This window comes from Puntigrus tetrazona, chromosome 14 (assembly GCF_018831695.1).
Source record: "Puntigrus tetrazona isolate hp1 chromosome 14, ASM1883169v1, whole genome shotgun sequence".
Classification (NCBI taxonomy): Eukaryota; Metazoa; Chordata; class Actinopteri; order Cypriniformes; family Cyprinidae; genus Puntigrus; species Puntigrus tetrazona.
The window spans coordinates 14,517,271-14,539,328 of NC_056712.1; the positions used below are offsets into that span (position 1 = coordinate 14,517,271).

The following is a 22,058-nucleotide window of genomic DNA, read 5'->3' on the forward strand; positions in this document are numbered from 1 at the left end:
GGCACAACACTAGTCAGCTGAAATTCAAAGATGTGGTACTTTATTTTTTTGTAAAACACAAAGTTAAAACCAAAACTGCAACAAACATTGATCTTTTCCACTCCTTTGATTATAATTCATTGATGATTTATTTTCCCAAAACTAGATCACTCTAACTCACTGACCAACATTGAAGGCATGAGTTGTATCAGACAGATAACTAGTAAAGATATGTTGTGCATGCTCGAGTTCTGGCATTGCAAGGTGCTATTTTATCAACTGCTGACCCCTGATATCACTTTGGTTGTGAATATGCATAATTACCCCAGTAATAATTACTTATAATAAAATGTAACAGTTAAACAATATATTTTAAAAAGTTAATCATTTTTCCATATACTTTCTGCAATTAGTTTTTGTAGAGTTTTGAGATTGCTCATATTTTACACTAACTGTTATTAATGTGTTAATGAAGACTGAAAAAAAAATTCTGAAGGACACTTGAAATGGAACATTGGTTGAAGCGAAAAATCAGCACAGACAACAATGGAGAGAATCCACACTAAGAGTATGTTTTTATCAAAATTAGTTCAACGTGAACCTACAAAAATCAAAGCTTGTGGTGTTTCTGGCAGATAAATTAGATACGGACCTTCTTTAAGCACCCAGAGTCAAAATTTTAAGAACAAATAGACAAGTCTTAGTATGCATTCGAAATGCCACATTTAAATATTTAAGAGCCGTCGTTAACCTTTCACAATTTCTCAACTAATCGCATGCTCCCCTACTACTGTAACCGCACTTTCTCAAATCTACACACCCTCTAGAAGTCCGCTGAGATCTCCTACTACTGTACCTGAATCAATGCAATGCATCAGCCAATCAGGCCCTTAACCAACCTAACCAGAAAACATATGCAAAACCTCTTTTTGGCAATTCCCCATAAAACAAATAAAGCATGTCATGCCTGAGTTTCTTTCGTGAACTCCACAGGACCAGCTGTGGTTACGTAAAGACATGAGTGAATATTCCCTGTAATGGACTGAACTCTGTTCTGCATATCAGTGTTGGAAAGAAGATGGCCAAAGGGAAAGACAATTAAGCATATCTGTATATTTGTTCTGATAGATTACACACTGACTGATATCAGAGCCTTTGTTCAGATGCCATGCACAGAGCAGATGCCATGAATAATAGGAGGTACTAATCTGTGATTATACAGTATAGACCATTTTCATTTTGCCTAACGAAGCAATACTACATACAAATCCTGACTGTAGACACTGGCGTAAATATTGTCAGTGTGTTCTCGTCCCTTTTCACCTAACTCACCTACATTTTGAGAGGAAGGACTGGTTATCATGCATAACCCAGATGTCTTAACAGTAGATTTTATTCAAATGAATGGCTGCTAGAAGAAAAAAAAAATTGGCAATAAATAAAACACTGGCAGTGGACTAGGACTGGCTTTTTTGGAAAACAGATCATCAGCTTTATTTTACTTTTGAATTCATCTCACATGAGTCTATGATCTGTTAGCAGCACTAATAAACCACCTGCATTTAGTCTTTGTTTGCCGGTTTCTCTTGAGAGAACTGACAGCTTTCACAGGAAGTGTGTGGGTGACAACAAACAACAAATTCACAGACCAAACCAGATTCACATTGGAGTTTGAACAGTTTATCTAATTGCACCAAAACAATCGTTTTAAAAATGTAAATGTTATGCACGAAGATTTCATTGTCCAATTCGCCCGCAGAACTGGCTAAATCTAGCAGGCTAATGCAGTGTGTGTTTGGCAGTGGCATATATATGCACTAGACAGGCTGACACATAATCAATGAAGCTTGTATACGTAAGGCAAATGGGCCTACATGCAACTTCTCCAAGCCTCTGGTTTGAGTGGAGAACGTTTTTCCCTTTATAATAACGGCCAGATCAGATACAAAAAGAAATCTTGAGAACAGATATTCCTGTGTCCTCAACCCTTCACCTGGATCTTCACTGATATCGCACAAGCACTCCTGAATCTGCTTCTTTAAAAGGTGCTTCACCTCTGTCATCTCCATCCTGTAAAGTGGCGGCTCCTTCATTAGCTCCTCCAACATCCGCAGCCCCAACTTCCCCTGTCCTCCTCGTCCTGCCTCCTGAGAGTGACCGTATCTCCAGATCCAAACGGCGGTTGGCTTAACACCAGCGGCTTCTGAGATTTCAGCTTGTGGGCAACAGTCATAAAAATGGCCTCCACGTGGTCACTATTATTCCGACCGCCGTCATCGTTTCCATAGGGGTTCTTGGCAGAGGTCTCAAATAGAGGCATTGAGTGTGCATCGGCAAACTGCTGCGCTACGTCGGTACTTACTTGAGCGGCGTGACGCAGGTCACATTTGTTGCCGACCAAGATTCTAGGCACCTCTTGGCCCAAGGCATGCTGACGGCATTCCTCGATCCATGCCGGTAGACTTCGGAAACTAGCAGCATTGGTGACGTCGTAGACAAACACCACAGCGTGGACGTTGCGGTAGTAGTGCTGCACCATACTCTTTCGGAAGCGCTCCTGGCCTGCGGTGTCCCACAACTGGACCTGGTAGAGGGAAAAAGGGAGAGCTATTAGCGGTCAACTTATATCTTGCATGCATATGTGTCCTTTTAAAGGGATAGTGCATTTAAAAATTTTAATTTTAATTACTCACTCTCATGTTGTTCCAAACTTGTAAGACTTTTGTTTTTGAAAAAAATTAACTTGCATAGAGAGAAATGCAACTGAAATGTTCCCACATTTTTATAAAAAACGCTGACCCTTGTCATAGAGTCTATTTTAAATGCAACTGAAATGTTCCTGGGAACATTTCCATTCTTTATTTCCATTCTATGCAGGCTCTAACACCTGATGTCACATGGTCTATTTGTGTTCAATGTCCTTCCGGTCGTTTGCTGGACCTAGTTTACATTTTTTTGGGTGCTAAGCCCTATGATTGCAAAAGAATGCATGGTGTTTCAAGTAATGTATAGACACATGTCTATTATATAATAGATGTAACCCTAAATTATATTGGCCATCTGTTCAACCTCATAAAGTCTACTGCAGATGTAAATTTAAAACAATGTATTAGATGCATGATGGTTTACACTGACAATTGATATTTATACAAAGCATTCTGCTATAAATACAGTACTGATTTAATTATTTAAATTATGTTATAAGATTTCATCTTAATTTTAAAGCATATATAAATAACTACATCTACCCAACTACACAATTTGTGATTAAAACCATACTCTATAGGCCATGAAAGCCTTGCGTATCAAATATGGTAAAAAAAACCACAAAGCACAAACTTTTTTAACATTACATTTAAAGGTTCAATAAACTAATCTACTTTAAAAGACTGGCTAATAATTAATGAGTGAGGCTTTGCAGGACACCATCAACACATATCGAGTCAAAAAAATGAATAAATAAATAGACAACAGCGTCCTGAAATCACAAGCATCCTCACCTTGATTTTCTCGCCGTCTATTTCAATAACCTTCTCCCGAAAATCCACCCCGATAGTGGCCTCAGTCTTGTCTGGAAACTTGCCCGCACAGAATCTATAGGTGAGGCAAGTCTTGCCAACTCCAGAGTCTCCTATAACGATGATCTTAAAGATTCGAGTCCGAGGTGGAGGCAGCGAAGAGCTGGTCAAAGACGAGCTAAACTCAAACGATGACTCGATATCTGCCATGCTGTCTTCCTATAGACAAACAAGTGCTTCGGGAATAGCACAGCGCAAATGTGCTGATGCTAACGGGTCAAATAAATAATTCAAACGCAGGCTTAGTTTATCCTTCAGCGCTTCACCTCACACTTCATGTGCAAAACTTGGAGATTCAAACATCGGGGGCTGTATTTGACGTGCTGACCGGTGGACTCCGCATTTTGCTGATGCATCCCTGGCGGAGTCTTCTTACACTGTTTTGGGTCTGCAGCCACGTACGACGTTGACATAACTGTAATCTCGCGAGAAGTCACGTAACACAGAGAGCGTTTTGTGTGGCGCTTCCAAACAATACAAACAAAAGAGTTTAAGAAAATCGAAACTTACCACCACTGTACACGGAGCAGACAAAACACACACACACACACACAAAACACGAAATAAATATGGAAGTCATTCTATTATATTCTACTGTAATATATGCATGTGTTATTAAAAAAGGGGTGGAAGTTTTTACTTCTTTGCAGTGACTATATTTTCCCTTCAGGGGAATTGCATTAAAAAACACTTTTTGTTTGCTCATTCGTTACCTTAAAAGTTGGTTAAAATGCCGATTCATTCACGAAATGAACCTCACTGGTCATGTGTGGCTAAAAGTAAACAGTGAGACTTACCAAAGTCCAACTCTAGATTTACTGAACGACTGCAGAAAATGTTGGTAAGTTCTCCTGATGTCTGATTATTTTAAAATTAATATCACTCTCGTGAAAATACAATTATGTTTTCTGTATTATAGGCTATTTGTATGTAATTGTGTCTCTATGCACCTGTCAGTGAATTGTAATGTGAAGAACTAAATGATGATTTGCTGTCGGTGTCAGAAAATCATGTAGGTTTAATGTGCTGATAAACAGGTACATCAAGGTGTTGAGCTGGAAACACCTCCCTCCGGACTTGAGAGAGAGTTTCATACTCTGTTTAGCTCTGATGCTCTGCAATTTCTCTTTGAACTCATCTCAACCTTTCAGGCAGAGGTTGACAAGGTACCTCGTAAATTAGAAGTTTAGCTCAATAATGCATATTAAGGAAACCCCAGTCATTTATTTATGCTACTAAAGATGTCTTTGCTCTTTTGCAAGGTTTTGAATTTGCGAGTCCTCCGGAAAGTTCAGTTAAATTTGACCGGAGAGTTGCCAGGCTTTTTGAAGGATACAGCTCATATCCGAACTGATCCCAGCTGGAGAGTGAGCCCGGTTCCAGAAAGATTACACTGCAGACATGTGGATGTCGGTGACCTTTCACCCTGTAATACACAACGTCTTATAATGGGACTCAAATCTCCTGCCCAAGGTTTACAGGTAGGACTTAGTAATGCAATTAGAACAGATACTAAACTGGACTGAAAAAAAGACTAATATTATTATTATTTGTGTGTGTGTACAGTGATTGTAGGTTACAAATTTGAAACTGAAAAAGATAAATTCCTGACTGTAATCGCATTATTATTCTGTTCTGTTGTAGATTGATTTTGATGATGGAAATTGCCCAACATACCTCAATCAAATAAAGGGTATTTATAATGTTTATCAGGCTGTGCACAACCAGTTTCAGGGTGAGTCTTGAGTCAAATTCCTGCTGCGTGTTTTGTGAAAAATGTAGTGAATTAAGTATTCTTTAAGGAAAGCATGCGTTAACTATCTGTCGCATCCCTCTTAGATGTACCACCAATTTCTCAGGCTCCAGTGCTGATGCTCCGTCCTCGAGCATGGAACATGGTGGAGCACAACATGATGGTATGGATCTTTAGTGGTAACTTCTTTAATGGCACAGATGAGAACATTCTTGTGTTTGTCCAACCATGTGTTGGTCTGTTTAAAATTTATGTAGTTTATTGTTTCACCTTATGGTGATTTAATGATCAGTTGTAAGATTTTAAAAGTTATAACCACTTATGACCAGTTTTAACATTTCAATTGCTTCTTCTAGACAACATTAAGTGCATATGTAAAGAAAATTGAGACTTTCGCTTTTTTCCTGCTTTAGATTGTTTTTAATGAAAAGGCCCTAGTAATCTCACATGTGTCTCAGATAAAATTTCAAAAAGGGCTGAAACCTGGATCTAAATTCAAGAGATTTTAGTCAAAGCCTAAATGTCTCATTTGTGTCTGTTGGTATTGCTCCAGATAGGTTTTGGAGATGCATCTGATTCAGATTAAAATAAAAAATAACTCAGAAATCTCTTTAGCCATAAATGAGTATAGTAAATAGATTTTACCTGCAAAGTAAAACATCCCTCTTGACAGTGTGATGTATTTATGCATCTGTTTCTCTGTAGGTGAATGGTCGAGAGGTTCCAGGTCCACTGTTTGATTTTGGCTTGCTGATGTTTCATAATGCAAAACTACTTCTTCAAAACCAGAGTGGCCCTTTTTTCTACTTGTCCAAGGTCAGTGTCTAAACACATCACTCTGTTTACCAGGACATAACTTCAATGTAGAATCAAACATATCCTAGAAAATCTTCACGGTATTTGTTGTGCAGGTTGAGAGCTACATGGAGGCCAGACTCTGGAGTCAGATTTTTTTCTGGACTGAGAAGAAGGTGAGTGTGATCTGGCTGCATTTTTAACAGAATTTTTATTTGTGATGTATTCTGAATTATTTTTTTTAGCTTGGCCTGCCAGCGGGCTGCATAAAAGCCACTGTGTTGATCGAGTGTGTCTTGGCATCGTTCGAAATGGAAGAGATTTTGTACGAGCTCAAGGAGCACTCTGCTGGTTTAAACTGTGGCATCTGGGATTACTCGGCTTCCTTTGTCAACAAATTCGGTGAGCGCATACATTTTCTGCAAATTCTACTAGTAGACTCAGTCACGTTCCTCAGTAGTGACAATGATTTGCTTTATAGGTGATCGGGCTGATTTCCTCCTCCCTGATCGCAGTAAATATGTGGACATGGAGAAGCGTTTCCTGCACAGCTACATGGATCTTCTAGTGCAGACATGTCACCGCAGAGGTGCCCTAGCAACAGGTGGCATGGCAGCACTGCTGTTGCCTAGAGACAAAGAGAGTGACCACTACAAGACTGTACTGAGAACTGCCACCAGGCAAGATGCAACCAGATCAAATAAAAAAATGTGGGGATTTGAATCCAACCTATAATTGCAATAAAAAATATAGTGGGCCATATTTTTAAAATCTCAATATTATAGGCCAAATAGTGCGCAACACAACAACATCTCCACAACACAACAGAAAACTATGATGGAACCAACACACAATACAATGAAATAAATAAATATTCTGTAATAAATATTCTGTACTGAGTCATATATATATATATATATATATATATATATATTTATTCTGTATATGTTATATATATATATATATATATATATATATATATATATATATATATATATATATATATATATATGCATACATTTTCATTCTTGTGTCATTTTAGACTTAAATTACTGGAGATCAAAGCAGGAGTTGATGGGTTTATGGTCTACGACATGGACCTGATTGAGCCCATGCAAAAAGTAAGCTGAGACACATAACAAGTTGTTAATTTCTACTCCATAACAGCAATGTGTATATAAAAAGATCAATTTCTCTCTCAAACAGCTGTTTCAGCTTCACTCTCATGGTCTAATCAACTCCTGCAGCTTCTTGAAGACATTACTGTGACCCCTGAAGACTTGCTCATCATGCCTGCGGTCAGTTGAATTCTATCACTGCAAATCATGTAAACAGTTTAATAAATGTGTGGCAAGTGTAAATGCTGTTGCTTTTGTACTGTGTGATTTATATCTCTACAGGGAGGAGTAACACTGTACGGACTGAGGTATAACATTGCTGTAGGTGTCCTCTTCATTGAAGCCTGGCTTTCAGGTGCAGAACTTTATTTCACCTATGACTTTTTAAACAACGATTATGCTATGTGATGGTGATGTTTTATTGATGTTAACTTAACAGGCAGAGGTCATTTCTTCTATCTGGGGAAGGTTGAGGATTCAGCAACAGCAGAGATTTCCAGATCTCAGGTCGGTTCTCTCAAAGCTCACATGCTACAATATAATATTATCTCTTATCCTAAGAGGCTGCGTTTTGTCAGGTTTGGCAGTGGATTCGGCACCAGGTGAGACTGGAGGATGATGGGACAGTAGTAACCCGAGCTCTTGTCAGCAGTTTGGCCCAAGGTTTGATAGAAGATCTGAAAGTAGCCATACATTGCCAAACAAGCAGGTAGAGAATGCTTTATTGTACAAAGAAAAACAAAGAAAAACATACATATATATATATATATATATATATATATATATATATATATATATATATATATAATACACCTAACTGAAATACATCTACATTCTAACATAAGACTAAAAAAAAAATATTTTTAATGGATTTAATTTCATTTCATTTTAAAAATGAAATGTTTACTCTGTTATAGAGCTAAGGCACCTCTGTGATTGCCCAAGGGCTCACATTGAGAAATACTGACCTTTTCTCTATTTCACTCTTTTTAGGGACAAACAGAGGTTGATGACTGCTGTATCCATGTTTCTAGAAATAGTGCAGAAGAATGATTTCCCAGAGTTCCTTACCACATACCTTAACCTGGACCACACTTTCCTCAGTTCTCAAAGCCAACACGAGAACCGACAGACAGATACAGCGCCCAAAGCCAGACTCTAAATTACTTAACCACTAACAAAATACTACATCCATGAACACTTGTTGTGTTAACATGTTAACACATGAAGTTTTTAATGTTTCAAAAAAAAAAAAAAAAAAAAAAAAATACAACTTTAAAATCAATCAAGACAAGGATTGTAATTAAAAAAGGTAAAAGAAATTATATTTACATGGATATTTACAGGGTATTAATTGTTGATAAAATTCTTATTCGTAAATTTTTATTCAGGTAATGACAAACAACTGCAAAAATCTGAATATTAAGCATTGATTATGTTGAGAACCACTACTATTGCTACTATTTTAAAGTAATCTTATTGGCAAATAACCTACAAAAGTAAAGTCCAAAGGAGTAAAATTAAAATATTTATATAGGTACAAATTCTAGCTCTTTTTACCAGAAAAGGGTTGGTTTAATTTTAGCAAAACCTCTACAATTCTTCTGTTCTGTACTTACATCATACAGTGTAACCCAATATGGAAATTAAAAAAACAAGAGAAATACATCAGAGTCATGTTATTTTGTTTTATTTGTAACTGTGTGAGTGTCAAACGACAGGACATTTTCTCAGAATCCAGACAGTGGTATGCATGTTCGATGGAGTCTTGTAATATGGGGAAAAATGCAGAAAGCAGAAAGTTTGAAACCAACATTATAACCCAAACAATGAGTAGGAGAAAAAAAAAAAAAAAAAAGATGCCAAACAAACCCAACAGAAACAGTCACAGTAAAAGTCCTACAGGTCCAACAGATGCCACTGCCGCCTCTAAGACATTAACTGGAAAAACCAAAAAGGCAGCAGAGGATGAAAGAGGAAAAATTAAAAATAAAATACAGAGATGCACGTCTGCCTCTCCTCGGCACTCCAGGTGACCTTTCAATAGACTCTGTTATCAATTTATTGGCTGAACATCAGCGTCTCCTCCCAGCAGACGTGGTGGGTTTTCGCTGCTGGCTCCCCCTGGTGGCTGATCCTGGAACAGTTTCTGCCCAGCCACATTAATTCACTGCCACACACTCCCCACACCCCCAACCCCCCCCTTCCCAGGTACCCTCGCCACAGGTGCCGTCATCTGCATCTAAAGGTCCGCCCCACAGGTTTGGCACACGACCACGCAAGTCAAACAGGGACCAAAAGTATTGCTCCTCCTGATATTATTCGGTTCTCTTTAATATTATCTTATATAAATTACTCTTAAAAACATGTGAAGCAAGATGCGTGTGTCTGATAAACAGGAATTAGGCCCAATGAGTTCACTGTGACCGTCTTGATCAATCTTTCTCTTTAATACCATTTATTCTTTTCTAGCATAAGAGACGCCATTGGCCATTAAAAAAAAAAAAAAAAAAAAAAAAAGAAAAAAAGCTAAACAATACAGAAAGGAGAAAAAAAAACTTGTAAAACGGGTTTTTCCCCTATTGCTCACTCGCTTCCATGAGTGGAAAAGAAGGTGGAAGGTAACCATGGTCTCGTTAGTGCAGTAGAGTCTCAACCTCAGTGGGGCGTCTGGTCTCAAAATGCTGACGGCCATAAAACGGCCACCCTGCTACCTTTCTGAAATGCTCACATCTCATTGGGCATATCTTCGTGGTCGCAGGGGGACAGGTCTCCATTGGTGGTCACTGCAGAGTTGTCCTGGTAACCGGGGGGCATGAAGGCTGAAGCGTAGGGATAGATACCATGGCAAGACGCACGGTACGATTCGAGAATTTTCTCCTGCTGCAAGCCCAGACTCCCGTCCTTCAATGCCTGGACCACCTCGGTACACGTCTGATATTCACACATACAAATATGAGAGATTTAGCATCACGCAAAATATAGATATATGCTGTTCTGTTTATGGTTACTGTACCTGACTGGTTCTTCCTGTTAGGGACTCGTTCAAGGAGGTAGCCAGTTCGGCAGCCATCCCCTCAGAGGAGGGGTCCAGAAAGACCATCATCTTAGCGGCTGCATACAACAAAAAAGGCAGATGCTAAAATGAACGGCTAAAAGAATTTACCGGTGCGCTCATACTAAAAGGACTCACAGCAACAAAGCCATCAGAAGTCACTCATTTCTGGTCACTTGAGTGAAAGTGGACATTGGTGTAGTAAAACTGTATGAGATTTATTATGAAGTATGACTGAACAATCATCAAAAAGACTGCTTACTGATACAGAAACCCAGTAGAAACGCCAAAGAGACTGTGACCGCTAGTGATTTAATTGTTTCAAATATGAACAAACCAAATTCTTGATTAAATGGTACTATTTTTTTACAGTGGTTTTCAAAAGTTCTTTAAAGTCCATGTAGTCAATTTTGAGAATTGTTTATAAACACAAATGTTAGAAATGTACTGCTGAAACATGTTACGAAGACTGGACAGACTGCTGCATGACATCAATACAGATAGCAGACACTCATTATGCTTTGAATCGCTCTCTCTGTACTTTGTTGATCGTTCTGCGCAGTCCTGCTTCAAGTCACACACACATAATAACTAGAGAGCATAAGCATGGTTCTTCTGTTCAATCATGAGTTGCTGTCATTACCGTTTGCCATCTAGCTGCCTTGGTCACGTTACGTGGCTGCTATAATTTACAAAAAACTGAGCTTGGTCTCCTTATTTAAGTCAAGCTTCTTGAAAAAAACGATTGAGACAGACGGCAGCTTTGCCGTGAGTGGGTGTGGTTTCAGTTTTTTTACTTTGTGTTTTATTTTAGCATTCAAAAATTAGACTGGGTGTTTAATAACCAATTTTTCTCAACTCAGAACACACATTTAATACTGACTTTACACAGACGTCAACATTAAGTAGGTACCTGCAACTCTGTGTGGTATTGAGTTTGCATGCTTGCTCAGGAAGTTCTTGTTGAAAGTCTTGGGGTCACTCTCGCCAAACAGTTTTGTGATCTCCTGCTTTAGAACCGTCAGCACTGCCTCCGGCATGTCCTTACTGTCCAACACTGAAAACGGACACAGATCTTATTGTTTCCGCATGTTTTTTGTCCCACGTGACAAAGCAATATGCACCTTTATGTACCTCCTTTGAAGAATCGCACCAAACACTGGTGGAGCCAGGGGTGATCGGGGTCCAACAAGTAAGCTCTCTTCACCGACTGCAGCATCAAAAGATACTTCTCTACGAACACAAACACACATTATGAGTTTCAAATCCCGGAACATCATGAATCACTATGTTGAAGTTCATCAGCATGCTCACCTTTCCTGAGGTAGATCTCAAATGCCAGCAGATGTGTGTCTATTTTATTCTTTACCAAGTTCTTGAGAGGAGTCAGGAACTTAACCGCTTCGTCTAGAGGATTCTCAACCTACAGACAAAAACAGCATATTCCGATGAACATAATCAAAATGTTGTATCCTGTAAAGTACAAATGGCTTTGCCAACATACACACCTTTGCCAGTTTTTCTGGTATGAGCTCTTCCTTAGGTCCTCCAATCTCCTCCTCATCCTCTTCCTTTTTCTTCTTTTGGTTCTTAAGCTGTTTTTCTTTTTCAGCATTCTTTTTCTCCTCTTCTAACTGGGCTTTCTTTTGGGCACGTCTCTGTTTGTTGCGCAATTTCTTCAGCTCCTTGTCCGTTAGGTTGGCTACAGAACAAACAATTGTTAAGAAAGTAAAACTAGACCAAAAAAATTGGAGCATGTTTTGAGCGCCTGATCATACCATTATCGGCCTGCAACTCCTTGTTTTCATCGGAGAGTGGGTTATCGTGAAGGCTGAGGTAGATCTCGATGGCTATACGTGCTGCCTTGAAGTAAAAAGGGTGCAAACGCAACACGTCCTCTAGGTTGAGCAAATCAACGTAAGAACGCAGCGTCATTTTCCGCATACAGTATGTGTGGAAGTCAAACTGGTCGTCCGTTATCTCTACAAAATGCTGTTAACAAAAAAAGATGAAAGTGTCAGGATATTTCAGGTCGTTGTGTATTTATTTATGACTTAATGCCATGTCAGCAGCAATGGCTATATACATGGTAAAAAACAATTAAACCACATCAATCAATTCAACCTATATCAACATATAGATTTAGCATAGAGCTATTCTACATAGCTAACAGTATCTAATTCCAAAAGATTTACCCTCTCGATTTCATGGCACTTCTTCAGCGCCTCTCCATATTTGTTCAAGGACTTGTAGGCCAGAGCACACTCCGTCTGGAACCACATGCACTGCATCTCATTCAGATTCTCTACAGCAGAGGTGCCTTCCTGTAGGTGACAGAGATTGGATACATTCAAACTGATGTGTTTTTGATAACGAAACACTCTTGAAAAAAATATTTTATACATTAAAATCTCATATAGAAAATATTTAAAAATATATATTAAAAAAAGCAGTTTGTTAATGTAATGTTAACCAACATTTTACTATTCCAGTCTTTCTGGAGCTGAATTTGCAAGCCATAAAAAATGGCTGCCAGAAGCAATGCCTCCAAACCGGGACACTTTGAAGCGAAAGACAAATGTTTAGTTTTTTTTTTTTTTTCATTCTCCAACTCCACCAGAGTAAAAAAAAAAAAAAAGTTGAGCTTTACCATTAAGGAAAAAGGAATCAAGGAACTTTGCAGCTGCAGCAGGTGCAGTGAGCGTGTCTTAAAATCGAACCTTTTTTTACATTATACACGTCTTTACTGTGATTTTTGATTATTTCAGTGCATTCTTACATTCTTAAACATCTGACCATTTGAACAGCATTATATAGGTAACACCTAGTGTTATTTTAAGTGCGTTCTCTCAAGCCTGTGACCTTCACACCACACTAACCCGGTGAACTTGGAACACATCTCTTCAGCCTCTTTGATAAGTCCAGCCTTGAGCAAATACTTGGCACACTTGGAGTTGATGAAGCGGTCAGCGGTGTCCAGAGCCTGGGCCTCATCCATCCAGCGAGCAGCTTCACGGATGTTACCCGCATGCTTTCAACAACAAGACATGGGAAAAACATAGTCACTCTCTCACGTTCTATTTCCTTCTCATGTTCTGTTTCTGCCTTGAAGACATTTTGAAACAAAGTAAAAGCGTCTCATTTCAGTTACATTAGACTGTTTCTACCTTGTATATCTTCGCCTTGATGAGGAAGAGCTCTATGAGTGTGGGGGTGCTTTCAATGGCTGTGTTGATGTATTCGAGGGCAAGCGTCTGTTTGCCAATATGGTTGAAATGTTGGGCCAGGAAATACTGAACCCATAGTAAAGTAGTGGGCGGCTCCATTTTCCCATCATCTACAAATTCAGCAACATGTCCACAGTGAGAACTTTTTTTGGCACCACTGTCATCCGTCATTAAAATCTGTTCACATGTACTCACCATTTGGGTTGAACATTTTACAAGTTCTCAAACTTTTTTCATAGCCCACAACTAATTCCTCAATTATTGCTACCTGCAGAGGAAGAGGAACATGTTATAAAAAAATGGTGTCTGTTCTTATGTTATGAGAAAAAAATACACATTTACACATTTTCTTCTTCTCACCTTGTCTTTGTGATGGTAGAGTGATTTCAGTGTGGTAAAAACAGGTGGGCACCCTTTGCTGAAGTTCATCCTCAGGTAGCGATCCAAACACTCTCTAAACTTCTCACCTGCGAGAGCCAAAAGCGGTCTTATACACAGACACTTTATGAGAGCATAACAGCCCTACTGATCTGACAAGACAGGAGCTGACCTGTGAGGAAGCTGAGAGGAAGTCTTCTTGGCACCAAGCCTTTAGGATACTTAACCCAGGCATCTTCATAGATTTTCTGCTTCTCCTCGACACTCTCTGAAAGCAGACATGGCATTAAGGGACTAAAAGAAATTAAAAATCAGCAAAGATTTGCTGTGTTCAGAAGAAAGTGTATTTACTTGGTTTGAGTGCTTTCTCTAGCCCTTGATAGTAGCTCCAATTCTCAGGGTTTCTCTCCAGCAGTCGGTGGTATACCTCTGTAGCTTCACCAGCTCGATCTAACTTGAGAAGCAGCTCACCTACAGGCATACCAAAATACGTTGCTTTTAAATCACCGAAAATTGGAACTACATGCATAATGAAAATAAACGATTCTCATTCTTGATTAGTTGGGTCTGCCCAGAGTGCACGTACAACTTCAGCCCGTCACATTAAATTACAGCACTTCTATGGACAAAATGCATCTAAATATAGTGAAGTAAACAGAATGAAATGCTTTGCATAAGTACGTGCTTAATCATGAGAATTCTTTAAGTCTAAATATTAATTATTCAGAGGATACATAACTTAGTGAAACTGAACATTACTCTACCTATTGATTAACAGTGAGTTTTTATTCTATTTGTAAAAAAAATATATGTAGAGTTAAACTATATTCACTATATACAGTGCTTTTTTTAACAAATGTAAACAAAACTAATTTATGTATAACAAAAAGGGTACTGCAACTTTTTTTCTCACAATTCTGAGAAATTGCGTGATACTTGCAATTCGATTTTTTTTTGTCCTTAGCAAGCTGTTATAAAAGGTATAGGGGGCTATTTTGTTATTATGTAAATAAATACTAGCTTAGTTTGTTATTTGCCCAATAAATGACAATACAATTTTAAGATTTAAATAATTTTTTGATAGATTCCTAAAATATTTGTGCTTTCTCTTTATTATGACATTCATAGCATTCAGTTGACATTTGTTTAAATGACATCGGGTAGAACTTAAGTGTTTTTTATCCTTTAAAAAAAAGAATTATCTAAATCATTAGTTACAGGCCTAAAATATACCATTAATATAAAACATTGCATTAATTTAAATGCAATAAAGTGAATTTCAGTATTATAAAATTAAATTACTATAATAATATTCATTCTGAGATTCGCAAAAGATTTAACACAGTTATTACATTAATGTTTTAAATAGAAACTTGACAGCAAGTTTTTTGAAGAAACTCCAAAAACCGGGAAAATGAGAATGTACAAATAATCATCAAATCAGCCAAAAAACAAACAAACAAAAAAAACCTCATATCAAGTGAGAATATGCAAACAAAAAACACACCTCGTGTCTCCTCTACAGCCAGTTTGTCACATATCTGTTTTTCATAGTTGGTCAGGTGATCAAGGGCTTCTTTGATAAGCCCGGCCTCCCTCAACAGCTGATTCTGATAAAGCAACAGCTCACTGTACTCGTAATCCACTTTATCTGGAGATGTCTGAAAAACAAACAACAACGAACCTCAGTGGCATCCAACACTTGGTGGTATCCCCTACTAAGCTGTCTGCAACAACAAACTAAGTGTAGATGACAGCTGATGGGAAGCAGTGAAAAAAATACCTGTTGCGTTTTACGGAACTCCTCCACGATCTTAGCTGCCATCTCATAATCTTCCAGAAGGTGGTACGCGATGGCATAACCGATCCAGGAGGCTCTTTGAGCCGGTCGCAACTGCAGTAACTGGTACCTTGTCTCCTGTGAGAGAGAAATGTTACAAATTATATTATGACCGCAATAATCTGAGTGAAAGAATGACTTTTGGGGAAAAAGGAAAAAAACAACAACTGTATTTTTACTGGCTTGTTCCTTGGAACATTGTAGTTTCCTGACACCTGGAAGCACTTACGTTCAAAATAACTTACCCTGTAACCTTCAAGGTCTCTCATTTGGATCTGCAGCAGTGAGAGATCTCTGAGGATTTGCAGATTGTCTTTGTCCCATTTAAGAGCATTCCTGTAGCACTTGATGGCCTCGTCATACTTCTTATCCGAACGCTGAAGCAAACCATAAACGTGCCAACCTGAAGAAGAGTTAAGGACAGGAAACAGCTCTGCACCCAAGGCTGAACAATTCAGTGGGGAAATAAGTAAAAACTATGACTACGATTAAAAATGCGATAAGGTTGAAAAGGATAAAAAGCTTCAGGTTTGTTGAGCTTGTTTGTATGGCTGCACAATTTGGCTCAACATTTTGTGATCATATAATCTGAATTTGATATAATATTTAGTGATTGTACAATAAACAAAAAAAACATTAAGAAAGCACACTTGTATTTAATTAAATCACAGCCCTCACAATTTGACTAGGGGCCATTATTGGTTCTCTTTTAATTAATAATCTTTCCGTGCTGTACAGCTTCCAGACATCTAGGAATAAGACTCAAAAATACCTTCAACTGGAAGTCAATCACTAACAGAGGGTACAAGTATTAATATGTGCACAGAAAATACTTTTTTTGACGATGCTTTTTTATGAACCCACTGACAGTGGAAAAAGCGTTAAGGATACAGACATGACTCTTCAGATCGTTTCGTAAGCCACGTCGCACTAGGTCATACGCCTCCTCCTTTCGGCCCAAGCAGTTCAGAGTCAGTCCTTTCATTGCAAGGGTCTCTGCAAGATGGAAAAAAAGAAATCACTGTGTGCTCAGCAAATTTAATTTGTCAAAACGATGAGCAACTGAAGAAATGAATGTCCAAGAATGGTCTTACCGCCATGCTCTGAGAACTTTGGGTTGGACAGGATCTGTTTGCAAAACTTGAGCCCATTTCTGTACTGCTTGTGTTCGTAGCATCTCTGCAAGACATAAAATGGAAAACGTTCTTAATACGTTCTTAATAATTACACTTTCACCGCACATTAGACAAAATGAAAGTAGGGTTAAGATGTGCGGTTAGCAAATCATATCTTCCCAACTCTTCAAACCACCTTCAAAACCACACAAAGTAAACGTAAGATAATTCCATTGACAAAACAAGCACACAGTGTATAATGCAAGCGTGAATCACTCCGAGGCTCAGTGGAAGACACAAAGGCTAAGGAGTTCATAAACTCCTGCAAAGACATGAGCTGGATAATCAAGATATCAATGCCAGAAAAGAAATCAGAGAAGAAAGCCGCACCTCCTGTCACAATGTTCCCTTAAAAATCTGCCGCTCAAAAGAAACACTCCTCTATTTTTGAGAACAGACTCATTTTCCAACTCCCCTAGAGTTAAATAGTTGAGTTTTACCATTTTCAAATCCATTCATCCGATCTCGGGCTCTGGCAGTAGCACTTTTAGCGGCAGCTTAGCATTGATCATTGAATCAATGACCAAAGACTTTTGATATTTTTTCCTATTTAAATGCCAGGGGACTATTTTCAGGCGCCGTGTAATATTGCGCCTGCTGCAGCCATGGTACGGCAGCAAACTTCCTTGATTATTACACCGGAAAGACAGTACAGTTCCTATTCGAATAGGCCAAGAAAATCACAACTTTTCATTCTCCACCAGTCTTAATAACTACAGAAGAGTCACGGTAATGGAGTTAATAGACAGAGTGTAACCTGAAGGTTGTGGGTTCCCAGGTTCGGCAGGGGTTGTAGGTGGGAGGAGCAAATGTCCAGTTTTTTTTTTTAAACGCTTCACATCACACAATTAGCACCTTCTTGCTAAAATCACAGAGGAAAAACTGACTATCCATCATACACCAAGTATCTGAGGATCATACACCACTGCAAAGCTCTGACTTCTGGCAATTAGCATCAATTGCTCAAATGATAAATGTGACTCTTATCAAAGTAGTTCACAGTACTGCTAAAACGCCTGTGGCAGGCTCAGGAAAAAAAGGCTATGATGGTGAGATGTTGATTACAAACAGATTCCGATCTACTTCGGTCACCACAACAGTTTAGACATCCCAGAAGAGCCGTCTGCCAAATAATCAACATAACAGTAACGCGAAGGAATGCCTTCTGACATAATCACGTTTAAGGGACAGATACCTTTAGGCACTGCTGTTGGCATTGTTATCGTGACTGAAAAGCAACGTGTGACATTTTAAAATTAAATCACAATAAGGACTTCAAGCTATTCAAGCTCCCTCCCTGTGACAGAACAGAAACAGATGTTAGAAGGCACAAATAAACCAACGTCAGATGATTTCAACTTTCTAGCTCTGTATTCTGGAACAACACAAATCTGAAATGTCTAACAATCAGTGAGAACAACCATTTGGGCCATTTCAAGACTGGACATTAATACACATTACTAATTAATAGCAATGACTGGGCAAGTTGCTGTTGAGTCACTTCGACCTAAAAATTACTTCTTCGAACACAAAGATTTTCATCATTTGGATGCATGAAGTGATTTCTAATTGTTCACTAACATAGTAGGTATTTTAGACAGCTAAGCGCTTAAAAACATGATCACAAACATTGTCTAAGCAGATAGCTAACTAGGTTTTGAGACACAGTCAACCGGACCAAGCTAGTCAGTTTCACACAATAAATTCTCTTGGTTTTTGTTTTAAACTTAAATGCAAAATAGATCAATTAAACCTGTATTTTGTGGCATAATCCTACTAAAGCCTGTGAAATCACAAAACTTGGAGCTTTTAGTAAAACCAGCTTCGCTACATGCTAGTGTCTGCATATATATTGCATACACACCTATATGTTGACCAATTTAAAGTTTAACTTTTTAAATCTCAGTAACCGTATCGAATAAACAATATTAATTCACCTTTCTTTCATTACACCCACTTTTGTCTGAATAACAGATTTACAGAATAATTGTGTCCTTCCCTTGACATGACTAACAAAAAAGCTTCTATTTTCTTTTTAATACAATTCACTTATAGTTAATGTTAATGCACGATTTGTCCAGTAACTATCCAGCAACACATCTACGGCGTAGCGTTCAGGTACTAATTAAAGTGCCAATAATGGTGCATATAAAGTCATTGGTAAAGTTTTGCAGCACTGCCTTCGACTGTTTCATACTCTGCCGTTACTCGGTGTTGCTTTAAATGGATTAACTTTCATTATGTTCACTTGTACGGTGACCAATCGATTCAACCCCGTGTTTTGACATGACTTAGTGCATGAAGCCCTCAAACAGCACGTTGTTGCTGGTGCAACTTTATAAAGCGATCTTATAGCATCGGTTCGTGTTTATTGCGTCCACACAGCCATCAGATCATCGATCTTTGCGCTCAACTTGCTAAAGCGGTTAGCTGCTCTGTGTCGGGCAAGTTCATTTGCTCTCAAAGTGCGTGAACGTGCACGAGCTAATAGTCATGTTACGAGTATTATAGCAATGCCAGTGCTCTATGTTAGCTTGCAAAATACTCCTAGGAGGTTTCTCTTGAGGTCAGCGGAGAGAGATCTTGGCTAAAATAGGAAGGGGGCTGACACACGCTTGCTTTCTATTATTAACAATCCTGGGTTCGTTAGCTGATATATTTCCTCAACTTACCAATATTCTCTTAAAGAGAGCGTTCTCCTTCGGCGGCAGAGTTACCGAGGGCATGCTTCTTCTTCTTCGTGAGTACTGTTTACCGTGATTTTGCTCTAATCATGAATCGGAAACCTCGATCCTCTGGCCGGATTATCTGCCGTATCGTAAAAGCCCCCCGAACTTCGCTGTCTGGGGCTTCTCGCCTTCACGTGGTGACAGCAGGCCCCCCTTCAGAACCAAAATGGCGACGCTGCTTCTCTCCTGGTCAAGCAGTAAAGTGCGCATGCGCAGTCTGTGCAGCATTTCCGAGGCGGGGATGAAAGAGTGGAAATTAGTAATTTTTTTAGAAGTATGCTATAAATTAAATATATAATTATAAAAATACATGTATACACACACGACGTTAAATTAAATGACAGTGCTGCCCTGACGATTTTCTTTCAATCACAAATAAGGCACGAGCCAGCCTATTGAAGGATTCATGTAATGCCTCGTGCATTGCCGTCACTAGATGGCAATATTATCTCGATAGTATGCTGTTGTTCTTTTTGACGCTTCATTTTAAAGGCTTGTGGGAGCCGTGCATCTGAAACCAACATGTTTATAGAAGATAAACGTAATTTTACTAATAAAATATATTTATTATGACGAAACAGCTACTTATAAAAGATTATTGTGGAAAAAATGTGTATAAAGTGGAATTATCCTTTGAGTATTTGTGCATAATACTGTTTTAATAAAGTAATAGAGGTTGTGTGGTTTTACATGGCGTTTACATGTATCCATCTAAAAGTGTTATCATTTAGATATCGATTTTTCCTGTATTATTGTTAAACAGAAAAAGAGTAAAACGTCTATACAGGGATTTTTGAGTGAAAATGAAAGATGAAAGATTTTTATTAGGGTTGTTAGACTTATAGATTCAAAGTGGACCATTTTAATATATTGATGAACCATTCCAATTTTCTTTTTATTGTTTTGGGAATTAAATTTAATTGCTACAGGAGACAGAAACACCTCTAAACATTTTAATGGAGGTGTTTTATTATTATTATTACTATTATTATTATTATTATTATTATTTTATTATTATTATTATTATTATTATTATTATTATTATTATTATTATTATTATTATTATTATTATTGATATGTTGTTATGTACACTCGAGTGTGTTTCAAAATCGATTACTCTACGTACCACTAGGTCAGCCATTCTAGGAGCCAGGGAAAATAATCGAGCAAGGTTCGCGTTTTGATTGGGAGAGAAACGCTGTCAAAATGCCTCTTGGTCGGTTATTTTTGAGGACTTCAGCTGTCAATAAGAGTGAGTACGACGATGCGAATTATATTGTCCTTACATTATAGTCTAAATACAGTTTGTTTTATTCGCCTTATGTAAGTTAGCAGTGTGGTCTGACCTTGCTTAGCATAGCAAGGCTAGCAACGCAGCTGCAAATACATTAGTTTAATCGCATGATGGGTTATTTAAGCAATAAATACAATTTCAGTTTGTGAATTACAACAACGGACAATGCAAATGTGTTTGTGTGCATAATAAATCAGCTCATATACAAACTAACAATTTACAATTTAGCTACCAAAGCTGCCCAATTAACAAGACACTGTGTTAAATATAAAAGGTTTTGATGATTGTTGTTGTCTCTCCTTTTAGTGGTTAGCAGAAATTTCATAATAGCTTCCAAACCGGATCCCTCCAAGCCAAACATGCTGAGAGTAGGACTGGCGTTTGGAAGCACAGCTGTCTTGTGGGCATTGGTAAATCTTTTTGAATATTCTCCTGAAAAGATGCACAAACATGCTTTTTATTTTTCTAAACATACTCTCTGTTCCCCGCCAGCTGTTTAAACAGCACAGCACTGATGTGCATGAATACAAAACAAGAAATGGGTTAGAGTAAACCACCAGGCCATGTAAGTAAAACCATTAATCTCTTTATTCGGTGTTAGTGTAATTTTTTTTGTTAAGTGATGCCATGCTTATGATGTAATGTCGTCTTTTTTTTCTCCCTTTGTAGGGCAGCAATTGCTCTGTGCTTTGAAGATATTCTGCTTTTCCTGTGTGTGTGTTCATCAGCTTGATTACAAAAATGTGTATTAAAGATGTGTATATAATCTGCCTCTATTCACTCTCTCTTGACTCCAGCACACACAAGTTGCAGTGATTATAAATGTGACTCTGGACCACAAAAAATAAAAATACTGAGAAAGCCGCCTCTAAAATTTTCCAAATAAAGTTGCAAAAAGCAACTGATAAGCATTTTGCTTATCAAAAATTAAGTTTCAATATGATTATGGTAGGAACTTTGCAAAATATCTTCGTGGACCATGATCCTTACCTGATAAATCTAGTGATTGTTGGCATAAAAGAAAAATTGATAATTGCGACCCATGAAATGTGCTGTTGGCTGTTGCTACACATACTGTACACCCCTGCTATTTATGGCTGGCTTTGTGGTTCGGGTTCACAAATGTTATGTTAAATA

The 22,058-nt window shown here is 38.2% G+C and overlaps 4 protein-coding genes across 5 annotated transcripts; 2 read left to right on the top strand and 2 right to left on the bottom strand.

The window, feature by feature from the left end:
- Positions 1-825: 825 nt before the first annotated feature.
- On the bottom strand, positions 826-3,977 carry rab33ba (RAB33B, member RAS oncogene family a). The gene is made up of 2 exons (XM_043257268.1): positions 3,480-3,977; positions 826-2,563 (listed from the first exon to the last, which is right to left on the bottom strand). The coding sequence occupies exons 1-2, from the start codon at positions 3,705-3,707 to the stop codon at positions 2,072-2,074; spliced, it is 720 nt and encodes a 239-aa protein (XP_043113203.1). The 5' UTR covers positions 3,708-3,977; the 3' UTR covers positions 826-2,071.
- A 280-nt stretch (positions 3,978-4,257) lies between these two features.
- Positions 4,258-9,743, top strand: mlsl (malate synthase-like). The gene is given in 16 exon segments (XM_043257266.1): positions 4,258-4,398; positions 4,595-4,723; positions 4,820-5,038; positions 5,202-5,292; positions 5,397-5,473; positions 6,016-6,126; positions 6,222-6,281; positions 6,351-6,507; positions 6,587-6,785; positions 7,148-7,226; positions 7,312-7,333; positions 7,336-7,403; positions 7,506-7,578; positions 7,663-7,730; positions 7,802-7,932; positions 8,217-9,743. Coding segments are annotated over 16 exon segments (1,659 nt in total). The 5' UTR covers positions 4,258-4,392; the 3' UTR covers positions 8,386-9,743.
- Positions 8,898-19,709, bottom strand: naa15a (N-alpha-acetyltransferase 15, NatA auxiliary subunit a). Of its 2 annotated transcripts, XM_043257267.1 has the most exons (20): positions 19,571-19,709; positions 16,818-16,902; positions 16,615-16,719; positions 15,969-16,126; positions 15,667-15,801; positions 15,391-15,544; positions 14,235-14,354; positions 14,056-14,151; positions 13,866-13,972; positions 13,701-13,773; positions 13,446-13,615; positions 13,154-13,309; positions 12,474-12,602; positions 12,057-12,270; positions 11,787-11,980; positions 11,593-11,701; positions 11,413-11,511; positions 11,192-11,335; positions 10,240-10,337; positions 8,898-10,157 (listed from the first exon to the last, which is right to left on the bottom strand). In XM_043257267.1, the coding sequence occupies exons 1-20, from the start codon at positions 19,622-19,624 to the stop codon at positions 9,951-9,953; spliced, it is 2,607 nt and encodes an 868-aa protein (XP_043113202.1). In that variant the 5' UTR covers positions 19,625-19,709; the 3' UTR covers positions 8,898-9,950. The 2 variants fall into 2 exon arrangements, 1 of the variants encoding a protein (XP_043113202.1); XR_006252525.1 differs by lacking the exons at positions 8,898-10,157; positions 10,240-10,337; positions 11,192-11,335; ... (1 more) ...; positions 11,593-11,701; positions 11,787-11,980 and having other exon boundaries at positions 12,129-12,270; positions 13,158-13,309.
- On the top strand, positions 19,503-21,687 carry ndufc1 (NADH:ubiquinone oxidoreductase subunit C1). Its single transcript, XM_043257270.1, has 5 exons — positions 19,503-19,638; positions 20,760-20,879; positions 21,228-21,331; positions 21,414-21,486; positions 21,591-21,687. Exons 2-4 carry the CDS (start codon positions 20,834-20,836, stop codon positions 21,471-21,473), a joined length of 210 nt encoding a protein of 69 aa, XP_043113205.1. The 5' UTR covers positions 19,503-19,638; positions 20,760-20,833; the 3' UTR covers positions 21,474-21,486; positions 21,591-21,687.
- Positions 21,688-22,058: the final 371 nt, after the last annotated feature.